Here is a 16,733-nt window from a genome sequence, read left to right as displayed (position 1 = left end):
CGGTTGTGGCGGTCCCTGGTTGAAGGAGGTTGTCGGCTGCGACAAGCCTTCGATCATCACCCACCAGCTTGTCGGTTCGGCCTTTCCAGGTTCCCAACAGCCACACCACATTCGCGCACTCGTTCGGGTATCCTGTCTTTTGTTTCTTCACTTCCGCTTTCACCTCTGTTTCCATTGGAGCCTTGACCTCGGGTCTTCTTACCAGCACACACGACCGAACCTCGTTTTCTTCTTTTTTTTGTTCTATTTTGTTTCTCAAACATCCCACCGACGATCGATTCTCGAAGCTCGACACCATGTGGAAGTCGGTGCTCTCAGCCTTGTGGCTGGCCACGGCGGCTTGGGGCACGGCTAGCGCGGAGGAGGACAATATCAAGAGCATAGGGGTGCGCTGCGACAGCTAACAGCTTTCTTTGCAATGAGATCACGGTGCTAACCGAACTTTATAGCTGCGGACACACACTCTCAACCAGGTGCGAACGACTAATACACATCCGCACGTGCATCCTCGTTGACATGATGCAACTGACTGACCATCGTTCTTCAGCCTTACCTGGACTCTGACATGCAAAGTCGGTGGTACGACTTTGGTGGCGACGCGATCATTCGCACTGACCAGTATATACCCACCTCTCCATGTGTCTTCATGTTGTCTAAGCAGGACTGACGTTGTCCCTGCAGATACATCCGCTTGACCTCCGACCACCCATCACAAACCGGATGGCTCTTCTCGAGGGTCCCCCTGACGGCGACGAATTGGGAGATCGAGGTGGAATTCAAGATCCACGGCAAGAACCAGCTATACGGCGACGGCTTCGCCATGTGGTTGACCAAAGAGCGGGGGAAGACCGGCCCCATATTCGGCAGCGCCGACAAATTCGAGGGTCTCGGCATCTTCTTCGACACGTACAAGAACAACCGGCCCGGCGTGGTGTTCCCTTACGTCATGGCGATGGTGGGCGACGGACAAAAGACCTACGACAAGGACACGGACGGCAAGGAGGCCGAGTTCGCGGGCTGCTCGGCGCGCGGGATCCGGCACGCGACGATTCCGACCAAGTTCCGCCTGACCTACTTCCAAGACAAGTCCCTCAAGCTGGAGTTGCAGTACAAGACCGAGGGCGAGTGGTCGCTGTGCTTCGAGACCGACAAGCCGCCCTCCATCCCGCAGGTCGCCTACCTCGGCTTCACCTCGGAGACGGGCGAGCTCAGCGACAACCACGACATCATCTCCATCGATGCCAAGAACCTGTACTACTCCAAGACCCCCGGCGGGAAGACCACGCCCGGCAGCAACCGCGGCAAGAAGTCCAAGTCGGTCAAGAAGAGCGGTGGTAGCTGGTTCTGGTTCCTCTTCAAGACGGTGTTCTTCTTTGCGGCCATCGGGGGTGCCTATGTTGGGTACACCGCTTGGAGGACGAACAGCAAGCGGCACCACCGCTTTTGAGCGAAGAACTGATGAGCCGGTTATGAAAGGAGAGGGAGATTGATAGTGTGAGTATAGTGGGGTTTGGAGGGTATGGGGGGTGCGGAGGATTGGTATTTGACGATGACTATACGCCGGAGAGAAAGAGAGAAAGAAAAAAAGCACAAGATACCATGTGCATCTCATTAACCATGCCTTCTACAAGCCCTCTTAGTTTCGTCCTACGGCGTTCAGTTGGTTTGGATGCACATTTTCTCGCTCATGTATCAGTAACGTGTTTTCATTTCCCCCTTTCATTTATTTATCTTTTGGAGTGTTGGTTTTGGGAGGTGGAGTTCAAGCATCTCTACGGCGACCTAGTTTCTTGGGACAATTTTTTGACCTCTTGATCGTTCGAGTATGTGAGACCAAACAGCTACTATGTACCACGTATCAACAAGCTTGCCCGTGCTGCTTTAGTCTCAACGACAAACCGAAATTGGTGCTCTTGAAACCACCCCCGTCCGGAACCAAGTACCGTTTTTCCGAGACAAAAGTTTGGACATGCAGCTTTTATTATTTTCCCGCCGGGTGTTTGCGAAAGAAAACCTCCGCCCGGGCGCCGAGTTGGTCGGCTGTGATGGTAGTCCGGGCTGACCACAGATCAGCGATGACGACGGTGACCTGGGCTAGGCTCAACGTCAAGATCGATCAGGGGCGGATCCCTGTTTGGGAATGAGAATTACCCCACATCAAGCCCCTCCTTTGCGAGTCGATTGCCTGGCCACCGACTGAGCGTGTCTCCGAGAAGGCCTCAGACCTCAAGGCCTCCCTGGAGAGATGAATGGCGAGAGCGCGGTCGGCCCCAGCGTTTATTTTTTTCGTTTCGTTCATTGGGGATGAAGCTTCCCAAAATCGTTTCTTTTCGTGTTTCAAAATAGTGGCTCCTTGTCTGCACTGACAAGTGGCATATGCGGGCACTGCAGCGCTAGTGGCTTTCCCTTGGTGCATGGGGGATTAGCCAAATTCAATACCGGGCCTGCTGAGTCTTTGAGACAGCGGCTGAGCTTCGCTCTCTATCCGATCAATCGCTCGACCTGGAAAGCTCCAAGTGACGCCAACACTATGTATGGAGGGTCCCACGGGTCCCAGCAGTTGAGGGTGCCAAGCAAAGCGGGACAATGGACCGGTGCCCGCCAGGCGAGCCAGGGCCCGCTGACAAGGATCCCCTCCAGCTCCGAACCTCCTTGCTCCCATCCATCTCCATATGCAGTGTCCATGTCCCGAGTGGGCAGGCAGGCTCACAGGTCCCCCGCCCCGCCCTGCAATCCATTCGAGCAGCCCCGAAGAGTTCCATCCACAGCACATCTCCACCCTTGCAGGCAAAGCTGCTCACCTTCCTGCTTGTTTCCGCTGTCCCCCACTGACCTCATTCTTATTCTCCCTCCCGCTTTCTCGGGCTCAGACATCTTTCAGCTGCAAGTAAATGCACTATCACGACAACGAACCTACAACTCCCAGATCCTACCTATCTGCTAGCCTTGCTCCGCCCGGTACTCGCCTGCGCCTTGTATTATCATAGGGCGAGCCAGATTGTCGGGATACCTACCAAAGGACCTAATGACTGTTGGCTTCACGCAATTCTTGGTGTGCCCAGTTCTCCCTAAAAGCACGGCAGTCCCGGCCTTTTCATCTTCTTTCTCTCATTGAGATTTGAAGATCACCTTGCTGCATCCTCCTTCGCGCCGGGAAAGCAAGCCATTGGTCCATACTTTCTGTCTTTGTGTACGTAGCTCCCGATCGTCAACGGCCTGTCTCCGACCTCCACTCGCCAACCCCTCGCGCAGCCCCCTTGGGAGTTGCCAAACCTTCCCCACCAGGCTGTCAGCTTGTCAACAAGCCCAATTGCCGCCTTCTCTGCCGTCGCTGTGGGCCGGGATTCGAGCAGCAACGCCCTTTTGCCTCAGCTCCTTGAAGACACGGCGATATCTTCGACCTTGCCCCTCAACCCGGGTTTTCCGGTGCGGCAATAGCTTCGTCGACCCCTTCTCCGCAGGGCCCCCGATCGAATCCGGCCCTGACGAGCAAGCTCTAGATCATTGGTCCGCACTGACCCTGCGGTCTGCTCGATCACCCATACACGCGCGCGAAGTTGCGGATCTGCCCGGATAGACAGGGCTCAAGCCACTCCCGTCGACCCGAACCACGTCGACGAACCGCCGTTGATGCACGCCCTCGGATTTCTCAGGAGAAAACGGACAAGAGACGGAAACTCGGGCCATTCATCGGGAAGCAATCCAACGAGCCCCGTGACATCGACATCGAGCAACTCCGACCGCGCCAGCTTTTCCCGCGGCTCCCGCTCCAGCGGCATCTCACAATTCAGCCATCGCTCGTCTGCGACTGCTATTCACCCGAGCAGGTCGGCGGAAGCGGCAGTTGAGCAACCGAAGCAGCAACAGGAGCAGGAGCAACAGCCGCCACAGCAGCAGGCTCAGCAGCAGGCTCAGCAGCCTCAACAGCCGCAGCCGCAGCCGCAGCCGCAGCCGCAGCAACGGGAGCTACAGCAGCAGCAACCACAGCAACCACAAGCACAGCCAGAAGATCAGCCTGCCATGAACACCCTCACAGCACCCCAAGCACCCTACGGGGTGCCACAGCATTCACCCTCTCCCTGCACTGACCCCCAGAATATGACGCGCATTTCGAACCTCATACATCCTCCACCGCAACCGGGGCAGCAAGGCACCCAATACGCCCAGTACAGTTCGAACAACGGCGGGGCAACGAACCAACCGCAACAAGAACAGCAGCAGCCACAAGCACAACAACCACAAACCCAAGACCAGACGCAAGTCGCTGCAGCAGCGGCGGCAGCACAAGCACAAGCCCAGGCGGAAGCGCGAGTGACGAGGGGTCGATATTCGCTAGCGGACTTCGAGCTGCTCCGGACTCTGGGGACGGGTAGTTTCGGGCGTGTGCACCTGGTACAGTCACGACACAACCACCGGTTCTACGCCATCAAAGTGCTCAAGAAGGCGCAAGTGGTCAAGATGAAACAGGTTGAACACACCAATGATGAGCGCAAGATGCTTGGCGAGGTCAAGCACCCGTTCTTAATCACATTGTGGGGCACGTTTCAAGACCCGCGGAATCTGTACATGGTGATGGACTTTGTCGAGGGTGGTGAGCTCTTTTCGCTGCTGAGGAGATCAGGGGTAAGTTGAGCGATGTCGGGCTATTTTGGGGTGGTTGTTTCCTGAGCCTAGTGCTGACAGCGTGGCAGCGCTTTCCGAACCCGGTGGCCAAGTTTTACGCTGCCGAAGTGACTCTAGCCCTCGAATACCTCCATTCCCGCAACATCATCTATCGCGACCTCAAGCCGGAAAACCTGTTACTCGACCGTCACGGCCACCTCAAGATCACCGACTTTGGCTTTGCCAAGCGCGTGCCAGACAAGACATGGACGCTCTGCGGGACACCCGACTACCTTGCGCCCGAAGTGGTTTCCAACAAGGGCTACAACAAGTCTGTGGACTGGTATGCTTTGCCTCCCCTATTACAATGTTTAATATGCCTTGCTTTCTTCGACTACTTACACTGAAACAGGTGGTCCCTCGGCATTCTCATCTACGAGATGCTCTGCGGGTACACGCCGTTCTGGGATAGCGGGTCGCCGATGAAGATCTACGAAAACATTCTTCGCGGGAAGGTCAAGTACCCGGCCTACGTCAACCCGGACGCGCAAAACCTGCTGGAGCGCCTCATCACCGCGGACCTGACCAAGCGCCTCGGCAACCTGTTTGGCGGTTCACAAGACGTCAAGAATCACCCCTGGTTCGCCGAGGTTACGTGGGACCGCCTCGCTCGCAAGGACATTGACGCGCCGTACTCGCCGCCTGTGAGGGCGGGCGCCGGTGATGCGAGCCAGTTTGACCGGTATCCGGAAGAAACGGAGCAGTATGGCCAAGGGGGGCATGATGAGTACGTTATCCCCATCATTGGCCTTTCTACTTTGGTGATCGGACGCTGACTAACGACTTTCCAGATACGGATATTTATTCCAGGATTTTTAGGAGCCTACCGTAGACGTCAGAATTGGAGAGGACGACGACGATTACGACTTCTAGCCTTCTTGGAAACTCGGAATCAGCGCCAAAGACGTAACCCCCTACCTATGATCTTGGTCCTTGGGAGTTGGAAAAGAGAGCAAAAACAAAAGGCTTGAGATAAAAGGATCCAGAACCGGCGTGCTATGATTTTGTGGCCTGGTCTGGCCCGGTTTCGGTTTGTCGTGGGGATAATTACCGCGGAGCACTGGAAAACCGCCGTTGGATGAGCTGTAAACCAAACCTATCGAAGAAAACGGGGGCGTGACAGGCTATCCGTTTTAACGCATGAACATTCGTCACTGAACAGTATTATTGGTATTTGTTAATCCTGCTGCTGCTGGTCTGCCCTTTAATACGTACATATTGTAGGTACTGTACATGTTGAACGGAGTAGCAACGGTTTGTCTACGTTTTAATGAATGAAAACAGTAACGAGATAAAGAGAGAAATGTTGGTTACGCTCTTGGTTGGGAAATATAACGAACGCTGCTATGAACACAGGCTACTTTGTGCTATATTATCTCAGTTTATTCCCTTCTTTTTCATCAAACTGTCTCATCAGTCATTTCGTAACCAACTCAACGGCTGCCATCGGTTTCGGAGTGGGCGAAACGAGCTAGGCTATTCCGGGGTAACAGGCCCGGGGACATGCAGCGGCCATCACATGCTGCGCTGGACTTCGAAGGAGGAAAGGTTTCTTCGCGGAGTGTGAGAGAGAAAGCGGTGTATTTGATGTGAATATTTGATTGCAATTGGGCCATTTGAGAGGGTACGGGCTCACGTTGATTACAATACATTTTTCTGGCAGCAGTTTGTTAATTTTGCCAGTCTTGTTGTCTTCATTTTTGATGAGCCCAGCAATGAAGTCGCCCAGCCACCTTGTTGGCATTTGCAGCAGGGGTGAAGGGATAGGTCCCCAGTTTGCCCACACAGTGTTCAGATCATTTGCACTGTCGGATTTACGGGCTTAAAGACCTTTGAGCAGTCTATTAACACTGTATATTTCAATGCCGGGACTTGTCTCGTGGTTGCATCAAGATCCCGACCGGCAACAAAACACCCCCAAAGGCCGCCGGGGCCCGGGGAGTGTTCCGTGGTGGCTGGTCAGCCGGCTGCAGAACATGCATCCGGTCGGGAGATGGCATTGGATGGGAGGACGATGGGGGAACCTCGGTGGTCTAGAATTTGATTGAAGCGGTTTGAGGTTTCTGTTTTCTTTTCTTAAGGAAAAAAACCTTCTTTGGGTTCTTTTTGGATCAATTGCTTGATGTGTTTCTCATGTCGCGGAGGAAGTCATTTGGATACCGGGGGACAAGGGAAATCAGCAAAATTTTACGCTAGGTGAGCGGCAAGCCGTGGGCAAATCTCGGTGTTGTCGATCCAATTGAGTGCTTACACAAATTGATTTAGGTAATCAAAGAATTGGGGAGATCCTTTCAACAACCCGTCAACTCCAGAAGCCGGCTTCACTATTGTTGGGCATCGTCACGGAAGACAGGTCGTCCGTTGGGTTATTCTGGTTCTTTCATCAACGCACGAAGCGACAGTCCGAATCTGTGGGTTATTAGGGGGTGAAACGAGGCCATGGACGATTACATGTTCCGGTCCTATGTGGCCGAGTGCAAGTGTGTCAAGGAGGACACGAGCTATCTCGAGATTTTCAATTACTCGGTGAGTTTCTCATGGATGGATGACGTTCTCGGCCGGCTATCCAGAATGGGACTGACACAGACAGGATCCCTCATACAACACTTGTGAGGAACATCGTTTCGGGAGCGACGAGCTGTCCGTTGAGTTTAGCAACTTTCTCCATCGAAGGGTACGATTTTCTGGCATAAGGCGGGCTTGGGGATTAAACTAATGTGTAATAGGGAGCCTTTGCGCCCCCCAACTTGCGCCCTGGCGTGAAGCAAACGGGCGCCATCCGGTTGATGTGAGTTCTTTTCTGAAGGACTCTTCCATCAGTAACGCTTCTTCCGAGACTAACACACTCCAGCCTCCAGCAGAATGCAAAAGACCCCGAGACGTTCACGCCCAGCCACATCTCCTTCTCGCACGCGGCGTACGAGGAGATGGTACGGGCGCTGCACCTCCCGTTCCGGGCTATTGAAGGGACCAGCGTGGTGGGCCCCTTTTTCTGGTGTGCTTTTGACCAGGACGATGATGATCCGCACCTACGTATGTTTTTCTCTGTCCCGCATACCTCTTCTCACAATGGGGAGTCCGGTATAGGCATGCCTCCTGCTGACGAACACACAGAAATCGTCTTCCGCAAATCCGACGTGCGCAAACTCGGCCTAACCCGCGGCTGGGAACTCATGCTCTCGCACTCCTTCCGCACCAACACCACAACCGGCTACGCCAAAGGCACCCCCTCCTCCGACATGGTCGAGAGCATCAAACACCTGCGCTCTTGCGCCTCCCAAATCCTCCACCCCCTCCTCCTCCCCGTAATCATCATCAGCCACGACCTCTCCCAGAAAAACGACCAAAAGCAGCGCCAAGCCCGCGACTGGCTGCGCACGCTCGAGTCCGCCGTCAGCATGCGCGCCGAGACGCTGGCCGAGGAGAACAAATACATCCGGGGGCCGATGATTGATTTGGATCAGATCAACATGGACCTGGTGGAGTGCCACTCGCGGGTGTTGTGGAAGCGGCCGCAGGCGTATCAGGAGATTATTCGGGGGATGGAGAAGGCGATGGCAGCGTTTTGGGAGCGGGCGCAGAGGGATGAGGAGGCGTATGGGGGGGAGAAGGGGGAGGTGTATCGGTTGCATCGGAGTATGTTGGCGAGGTTGGATTTTTATTCGGCCAAGTTGACGGGGATTGAGAATTATGCGCATATCACGTTGGAGAGGTTGGCTGTGCAGCGGCAGGCGGTACGTTTCTCTTCTTTATCCCCCCTTTTTATTCCTTTACCTTTACGTTTTTTTCTGTTTTTTTCTGTTTTTTTCTTTTCTTTTTTTACGAAAATACTAACATGCAATATCAGCTCTACAACATAATCGCCCAAAAAGAATCCAAACTCGGTCTCCAAATGGCCGGCGAGCAACGCCGTCTCGCCCACGCCTCCAAACGCGACAGCACCTCCATGAAAATCCTCTCCCTCCTCGGTGCCATCTTCCTCCCCGCAACCTACCTCGCCTCCATCTTCGGCATGACCTTCTTCAACTTCGTCCCCGACAGCGGCGGCGGTTCCTCCTCCCCTTCCCCATCCTCTTCCTCTGGGTCTGGGTCTGGGTCTGGGTCTGGGTCTGCAGTACCTGCACAACCGCCCTGGAACCCCGTCTCTCCGCTCTTATGGATCTACTTCGCCATCACCATTCCCGTGACCATGATAATTGTAATCACCTGGCGGCTGTGGGATAAGAAAAGGGAAGAGCGGTATAAGGCGGAGGATGTGGCGTTGGAGGAAGGGATTGAGCAGATGGAGATGAAGATTATGGCGACGATGAGGAAGCGGACGATGAGTAAGATGCGGACTTGGGATGTGACGGAGGGGGCGGGCGAGGGGGGCTTGGGATTTAGGGGAAAGGCTGGGAAGCTGGGGAAGGGGGGGAAGGAGAAGTAGGTCTGTGAGGCAGTGTTGTGAGGGCTATAGGGGTAGTGTTGGTTGGTTGAAGGGTTGTGGGATTTGACGAACGTGATGAATTACGAGTGATGAACCGGAGCATGTACATTACATCCACGGCTTGTACAGTACACAACCTCGAGCGTATACATTTTACCCTTTTCACTTTTAGCTCTAAGCGTAATGTTGCATCTCATCCAACTCATAAATCCCATACATACATCGCTAGACATCCATCTATCCTCTACCCTATAATACAACGCCTAGGAGTACACTGGCACATACATGTACTGTAGATACATATCATACACCCAACGCTCTTTACTCAGTACACTAAATCAAAGCCTGCCCCATAAACATAGCCTCCTTCACCTCGGCCACCACATCCTTCCGATCGTGCTTGCCCACCAGCACCACACCCCGTCCACGCCGACCCATGCGCCCAGCCCGGCCCAGCCGGTGGATAAAGTCGATGGTCGTATGCGGGACGTCAAAAAGCACCACATGCCGGACAGCCACCGTGTCAATACCCCGCGACGCCAGATCCGTAGCCACGATCACCTTGGTGTTGGGTAAGCGTCTAGCGGCAGATGGGACCGGGGAAGAACCAGCATCAGAGCCGTCGGCCTTCGTGGATAGAGGGGCGTTGCTGGTGAAGCTGGCGAGCATCTCGCTCTGGCGGTTCTCGGGGGTGTCGCGGTGCATGGCGATGGCGTCGATGCCGCGGGAGAGGAGGTAGTCGGCGACTTCCTGGGTGGTCTCGCGCTCGTTGACAAAGACCATGATTCGCTTGACATCGACCTCGTCTTTGCTCGCGCCCTCGTGCATGGCGGCGTCCTTTCCGATGGTCCAGATGGCGTCGGCGCAGGCTAGCAGCTTGTTGTGGCGGTACGGGTCCTTAGCCACGTCGATGACGCCCAACTGCACGCGGCGCGGGATGGCGTGCAGGTTGGGGGTTGCGATGCGCCGGATGTGGGGGAAGTGCGCGGCGAGGTAGTTGTCGAGGTGGCGGGGGATCGTGGCCGAGCAGAGGATGAGCTGCTTGAGCGAGGGCGTGGCGCGGTCGAGGATCTTGGAGGTCTCGGCCGAGAAGGAGCGGTCGAAGAGGGAGTCGGCTTCGTCGACGATCAGGTGGCTCACGCGCGAGAGGATGTTGGGGTCGCTGTCGGCCATGGAAGCCAGGAGATGCGGGGTCGCCACGATCATGTCGATGCCGCCGTGGCTGTACATGTTGCGCTCGATCTTGAGCGGGTTGTAGGTGGCCGAGATGCCGCGGACCTTGAGCTTGGCAACGTGGGAGATCTTTTTCGCCGTCGTGAGGACCTGGCTGACGAGCTCGGCTGTGGGGACCAACACGATGGCGCGCGGGCGGGCGTGATTTGGGTGTGGTTCGAACTTGTCGATCCATTCAGACACTGGGGCACCCCCGCGGTGTTCCTGCTCGGCCGCCAGCCGCTTCTCGTACGCTGCAACCGCCTCGTCGCCCGCCTCGCCTTCCTTCAAAGCATTGATAACAGGCAGCAGGTACGCCAGCGTCTTGCCGGAGCCTGTCTCGGCAGCCAACAGGAACTCTTCCCTTCTCTTCTCAACCGCTCTCCTCTGGCTCTGGCGGGGATCGGGCTCTCGCTCCTGCCGGCCGATGGGCTGCCCCATCAGCGCGGGAACGGCGAGTCTCTGGACGGGCGTCGGCTTGATATCCACCATACCCTTCAGCACTTCGTTCTGAATGGCCTCTTGGATGGGCGGAAGCAGGTTGAACTGGTCAAACGAATCGACGTCGGAGATACGGTTCTTGACGGTCAACCGTTCGCGGTACGAAACGCTGGCGAGGGAGCGCTGCATCTTGAGGGCCTTGAAGCGAGTGGCGTCTTTGTCTCGTGTTTCCCCCAGGTATCTTTCCCTAGTACCGCCGCGGTCCCGTCCGGGGGGGCCTCCTCGAGATGGCGGTCCTCCTCTTCCTCTCCCTTCTCCTCCTCGTCGTCGGTCGGGGTCGATATTCGCAACGGTCCGGTTGGTGGCCGACCAGGGCCCGTCGACCTCACGGCGAGGTTTTGGGCCATCGCGAGACCGTGGCCCTTGTGATACTCGATCGGATAAGACCATGCGCGATGGGCGACGGTCTCTGGGTTCGTGGGGCCGTGTGGCAAAGGCTCGAAGTCCGAGCCATGACTGCGTCTGCGGGGTCTCGACGAGGGCGGTCCGGGGTCTTGTTGCCGAGCGGCAGAACAAACATACCGAATCGCGGGCCGTCCTCCACATGGCTTCAGCTCGGGAGAGTGAAGGAGGGAACAGTAAAAAGGAGGGGGGTAGAGGAGGGGAAGGCCGATCAAGATCAGGAAGAGCAAGAGCAAGTGGGACAAAAATTAATCTGGACCCAGATGCATTATCGGGATTCTGCCGTCTTCGACCGCCACTGATCCCTGCGTGGTGTCTTGGCATTGTAAGACCGGGTTAGGAAGGCGGTGTGGGACAGCCACAGACACACACCGAGGTCGACGCTGTGGCCGCCCCGCAACGGCCCTTCCCTGCCGGTGCAAATCGCTGATAGCGGGCCACCATTGCCCGATCAGGAGGCCGCACCAGATCGAAGCGGGAAAGAAGTGCGCCTGCTGACCTCGCCGCGGGAGCTCATGCAACATCATCGAGAATCGCCCCGCTCAGTGTGCTCGCAGGCCTGATGTGAAGCCAACTCTGCGGCTAGTAATGAGGGTAGAGCTCGAGCAGAGGAAGACAGTGTTGGTACCAACAAATTTAGAAATAGAGAGAGAAAAAAGACTCCCCAAGTGTCGATAACTCAGAGCTCTTCGTGAAGATTCGAAGCCATGAAACATTCCGGGGAGCTCCCATTGGATGTCACGCAGCAGGGGGTGTTCTGCAGCTGCACCATGACGATGAAGCTGTCTGGGCTCCTGGGGCAATCAACTGCCAAACCAAGCTCCTCGACTATCTCGTAGTAATCGATTCATCCCAAGAGCTTTCGTCATCTACTTTATCCACACTTTCTATCTCAGGCTTTAGTAATATTTTCTGCATTCTGCACACCTATTTTGTACTTATCTGCTGTGACACCGATCAGAACCCCCAAGTGCCCCTCTTCTACCCTTGTCATCCCCCATCGCTCCACCAGAAAACAACCTTACTGTGAAGCAGCTTGGAACCTGGAACCTGGAACCTGGGACCCCAAACCCACCACCATCTCCACTCATCACCGGCCGTCGCGAGACAACTGCTGTGTCTCGTGCCGCGAGCGCGTTGGTGAGTCTTGCGATGTCCTTTTGAGCTGAACATTCTCTGCGTCTACGTCGCTTCGTCTCATCCCCTTCGGCCCATCTTAAACTCGAACCCTCGAGGCAAAAGGAAAACGTGAAAAATAAAAACAAAATTCGAAGGAAAAGAAGGGAGGAAAACGAAAAGAGATCTCACCAACTCGGGCAATGAGCTCGCCAAACCCCGCGAGCTGGGACCAGTCCAGCCGCAGAGGAGGATCACGCACCGGGAGTGTGTCGTCCTTTGGTAACCAGAGCGGCCACAACGAGAACGACTCGCTGCTCGGCCGTAGCGTGGGTTCGAATCAAGACGATGTCGAGTGGACGCAGCAGCTCCGACGGAGGAGGTGAGTCCGTCCCGTCTCTCTCACTCTCTCTCTCTAGCTCTCTCCCCCCCTTCCATGTCAAGACTAAGACCTTCCTAGATCCTCCGTCACCAACCGCCTGGCCGCCTTCACCGACATAGGCGGCGTCAACAGCATCCGCTCCTTCACCCGCAGCTGGCAACGCGCCGCCGGCTTCTCCGAGGTCATCCCGCAACGGCCCTCCTTCGTCTTCGCCGCGGACACCACTTCCGACTCAGAGCAGCAGCCCCCTCACCGGGATTTTTCCCCGTACCGCCGTCCGCAGCGCGATCCCGAGGCTGGTGCCCCCACTAATGCTGGAACGGGTTCACCATCACTCATCCGCCAGCACCTCGAAGCAGCCTTCCGCGCAGGCGAGCAACAACAACAGCAACCAAGTTCCCTGCGGAACGAAAGCCCCGACCCGGGCGTCGAAACCGGCAGTCTCCGCCGACAGTCCAGCCACGACTCACGCGAGGGCAAACCCTCCCATCACGACTCTACTACAGGCGATTCCTCCTACGCAGACGAATTCCCCCCAGCGTTCCGCGTCACTAGCCATACCAGCAGTATCGGGTCCAGCGGGGGTCGTCACCGGACAGCCTCTATTTTTGCGATCCCGCCGCATCTGGCTACGCCGTCGTTGGTGGGGAGTTATGGGAGTTATGGGACGATTCGGTCGGACCATGGGGGGGCTGGTGAGGGAAGAGGAGGGGATATGGCCCAGGCGGCTGCGCTGTGGCGGCAGCAGCAGGAAGCCGGGGGGAATGTGCCGGATGGGGAGCTGCCGCCGATTTTGGTCAAGGAGGTCGAGCAGGATGGGAAGATTGTGTTGGCGGTGGAGGGGCAGTCGACGTTGCCGCAGACGGTGTTTAACTCGACTAAGTATGTTGTCCCTCAAGTCCATCAAGTCCATCCAGGGTTTTTTTTTTACAATAATGATACTGACATAATGAATAACAGCGTCCTCATCGGCGTCGGCCTACTCAGCCTGCCCATGGGCATCAAATACGCCGGCTGGATCTGCGGCATGGTCGCGCTATTCCTCTGCGCAGCCGTCACAGCATGGACGGCCCGTCTCCTGTCGCGCTGCATGGACCTCGACCCCAGCCTCATCACCTTCTCCGACCTGGCCTACATCTCCTTTGGCCGCAACGCCCGCATCGCCACCAGTGTCTTGTTCACCCTGGAACTGCTCGCAGCGTGCGTCGCGCTGGTTGTGCTCTTTGCGGATTCGTTGGATCTGTTGTTTCCGGGGTTGTTGTCGGTGACGGGGTGGAAGGTGTTTTGTTCGGTGTTGTTGATACCGTTGAATTTTTTGCCGCTGAGGTTGTTGAGCTTTACGAGTGTCATTGGGATCTTTTCGTGCTTTACCAGTATGTCTGCCGACTCAAAACCATTCTTCTTCCATTGCGAGGACAAGCTAACCTGTCGTTAGTCGTTCTCATTCTTGTTCTCGACGGCTTGATCAAGCCGACCTCGCCGGGGTCACTGCTTGACCCGGCGAAAACATACATGTTTCCTGACAACTGGCTAACTCTTCCGCTGTCCTTTGGATTGCTGATGTCCCCATGGTACGTCCAACTTTTTCCTAAACCGAGTTGTGAGCTAACTGTTCAATTCTTTTAGGGGCGGCCACGGAGTATTTCCCAATGTAAGCAGACCAATCAACATCATCCCTAATCACAGCCGTGTACTAACCGCCTCCAGATATACCGCGACATGCGCCACCCACATAAATACCCCCAAGCCCTCAAGACCTCCTTCTCCTTCACCGTACGTCCCCCTTTCCTCCCCTTTCCGCTTATCCCTTCAAGACAGAACCCCCTTACTCACCCATTCTAGTACATCCTCGACGCAACAACAGCCATAGTCGGCCTCCTCATGTTCGGCGACGCCGTCCGCGACGAAATCACTTCCAACATCCTCCTCCTAGAATCCTCCTACCCGCGCGCCCTCACCGTCCTCATGTGTCTGTGCATCGCCATCATCCCACTCACCAAGATCCCCCTCAACGCTCGGCCTATTGTGGCGACTGTGGAGGTGCTGTTGGGGTTGCATCATCCGGCTCCGGTCATGATTCCCGCGGAGAGGGAGGGTGAGGGGGGCGAGCGGGAGGGGGGAGGGCATAGGAGCGGTGGTGGTGGGTGGTCGGTGATGGTAGGTGGATGGTTGGGTTGTGGAGGTGGGATGCAGTTTCGCGGGGTGATGAAGGTGGTTGTGAGGGTCGGCGTGGTGTTGGTGTTTTTGGTCATTTCGATCTTGTTCCCGGCGTTTGATAGCATTATGGCGTTTATGGGGAGCGCGTTGTGCTTTACCATTTGTGTTACGTGAGTACCCCCCTTTCCTTCTCCTGTTTCCCTTCCCCGGTCACTCTTCCCTGGCCCCCTAGTCACCGACAGACACAAACGATAGGAAATAACTGACCTACGTTTCTAACTTGGTTTTGTATCAGCCTCCCCCTGGCCTTCTACCTCAAACTCTTCGGGCACGAGCTGTCCGTCCGCGAAAAGGTGTTTGCCTTTTCCATCATGTTGCTTTCTTTCTTGCTGTCAGTTGTTGGTACGGTTTGGGCATTTTTGCCCAAGAGTTTGATTGGTGCTGAGCCTGTGGCGGCTAGATAGATATGTGGTTGGTTAAGGGGTGGGTGATATCAGATGGATGGGGTAGATGGGAGGAGGTAGTGTGCTCGTTGCGTTTCGCATACAGAGCCGGCTGAGTGTGGTCCGTGTGGCTGGATAGTTGGCCTGTGGCTTTGTGTTCATGATCATGTTTAGTTCACGGCCTGGCGTTATCTTTGGGCTTCAGCATATGTCTGTCTGTCTGTCTGTCTGCTTGTCTGTCTGCTTCCTACCTTGTTCTTTGGGAACACGTTTTGGACCATGTTTCACGCACACTTGACATACTTCATCCATACCAACAGCGATGAGTTCATTGACAGGGGAATATACACCTCCTTTTTCTCTCTATAGCCACCCATCCCCAGTTCCTACACACCACTTAATCCAGGGAGGTGTAGACATCAAATCCGTTTATACATTCCATCGTGTGTGAGACTACGTTTACCCCTCGACGCTCCCTTTCCGGATTCTTCATTCCATTAACCGGACCACCCCAGCCAAATAACTGAGATATGCGGGGATACCCAGGGAACCGTGGGGTCGAACCACCTGGCATTATACCGGGGAATCAGACGATATCCGGGGTTTATTCAGTGTTGTCCAGCAGAGATTGGGTAGAATAACGACAAGTCAACTGTAAGACGCAGGAACAGACCACGGGACCTAAACGGACACGGACAGCGCATACTAGAACGAGTGAGCGAAATAAGGTCTGGGGTTTATATAGAATGATACGTTCACCACGACGGGTACCCGGACCGAAGTCCGTCTCTCTCACTGACGCCAGATCGTATGATTATGATCCCTTGGCTTTTACCGAAAGTTGACCATTCGCTCGTTCGGCGTGTTCTCAAACGAGCGGGACATGTGGCGAGTGAATTAGCGGGAGGCCAGATGCTGTCTAAGAGATGCAGGCGCCGTTAACCCCTCTGTCAAAGACTGGGGTTGTTGCATCGTGCGTGGATGAGGTTTCAATGCGGGTTTGTTTACTTCCCCCCTTTTCCCTCAGCATCTCACTTATCCACTAATTAACCCCCACTCTCCCCATTCCCTCCAGCCTTGCCGTACGCGTATGTATGTACTGTGTATATACGCGAGTAGGTATGCAGGTAGATAGGTGTGTACGTACAAATACGTGTGTCAAGCCAGGATAGGCTAACGTAGCAGTAAAACACACACAACTCGAAGGGAGGAACGAGGAAGTAACCCACCCCCCCTGCAGACATGTAAGTTCGGAGTTAGTCGGTGACTCGGGTTATCGGCTGTCTAGCCGGCGTGGTCTAGCCCTCCTGCCAACTGCCAGCGCATCGCTCGCATGGCCTTGACTTTGTACCAACCTCTCAACTCTCTTCGACCCGTTCGTTATCTTTCCCTGACATCAGGAAGTAAAGTGATGGGGGGTGTTCGGTATGAT

General features: G+C 55.5%; 5 protein-coding genes across 5 annotated transcripts; 4 read left to right on the top strand and 1 right to left on the bottom strand.

Moving 5' to 3' along the window:
* Positions 1 to 296: 296 nt before the first annotated feature.
* On the top strand, positions 297 to 1,447 carry C8A04DRAFT_25206 (concanavalin A-like lectin/glucanase domain-containing protein; the record flags this gene model as incomplete). Its single annotated transcript, XM_062779475.1, has 4 exons — positions 297 to 386; positions 450 to 473; positions 548 to 618; positions 682 to 1,447. The coding sequence occupies 4 exons, from the start codon at positions 297 to 299 to the stop codon at positions 1,445 to 1,447; spliced, it is 951 nt and encodes a 316-aa protein (XP_062640383.1).
* Positions 1,448 to 3,630: 2,183 nt separating this feature from the next.
* C8A04DRAFT_9320 (uncharacterized protein) lies at positions 3,631 to 5,481 on the top strand (the record flags this gene model as incomplete). The annotated part of the gene is made up of 5 exons (XM_062785442.1): positions 3,631 to 3,843; positions 3,967 to 4,623; positions 4,692 to 4,945; positions 5,015 to 5,389; positions 5,454 to 5,481. The coding sequence occupies 5 exons, from the start codon at positions 3,631 to 3,633 to the stop codon at positions 5,479 to 5,481; spliced, it is 1,527 nt and encodes a 508-aa protein (XP_062640382.1).
* A 1,620-nt stretch (positions 5,482 to 7,101) lies between these two features.
* C8A04DRAFT_25204 (uncharacterized protein) lies at positions 7,102 to 9,088 on the top strand (the record flags this gene model as incomplete). The annotated part of the gene is made up of 6 exons (XM_062779474.1): positions 7,102 to 7,188; positions 7,253 to 7,336; positions 7,389 to 7,450; positions 7,514 to 7,695; positions 7,777 to 8,396; positions 8,510 to 9,088. 6 exons carry the CDS (start codon positions 7,102 to 7,104, stop codon positions 9,086 to 9,088), a joined length of 1,614 nt encoding a protein of 537 aa, XP_062640381.1.
* Positions 9,089 to 9,421: 333 nt separating this feature from the next.
* On the bottom strand, positions 9,422 to 11,347 carry C8A04DRAFT_34558 (uncharacterized protein; the record flags this gene model as incomplete). The annotated part of the gene is made up of 1 exon (XM_062782867.1): positions 9,422 to 11,347. The coding sequence occupies one exon, from the start codon at positions 11,345 to 11,347 to the stop codon at positions 9,422 to 9,424; it is 1,926 nt and encodes a 641-aa protein (XP_062640380.1).
* Positions 11,348 to 12,522: 1,175 nt separating this feature from the next.
* C8A04DRAFT_9388 (amino acid transporter) lies at positions 12,523 to 15,322 on the top strand (the record flags this gene model as incomplete). The annotated part of the gene is made up of 9 exons (XM_062785463.1): positions 12,523 to 12,701; positions 12,780 to 13,583; positions 13,662 to 14,074; positions 14,137 to 14,272; positions 14,328 to 14,352; positions 14,409 to 14,474; positions 14,544 to 14,796; positions 14,863 to 15,028; positions 15,154 to 15,322. 9 exons carry the CDS (start codon positions 12,523 to 12,525, stop codon positions 15,320 to 15,322), a joined length of 2,211 nt encoding a protein of 736 aa, XP_062640379.1.
* Between the last annotated feature and the right edge of the window lie 1,411 nt (positions 15,323 to 16,733).

Source organism: Dichotomopilus funicola (assembly GCF_033296635.1).
Source record: "Dichotomopilus funicola strain CBS 141.50 unplaced genomic scaffold C8A04scaffold_5, whole genome shotgun sequence".
NCBI lineage: Eukaryota > Fungi > Ascomycota > Sordariomycetes > Sordariales > Chaetomiaceae > Dichotomopilus > Dichotomopilus funicola.
This window is presented reverse-complemented; position numbering and strand designations above follow the sequence as displayed.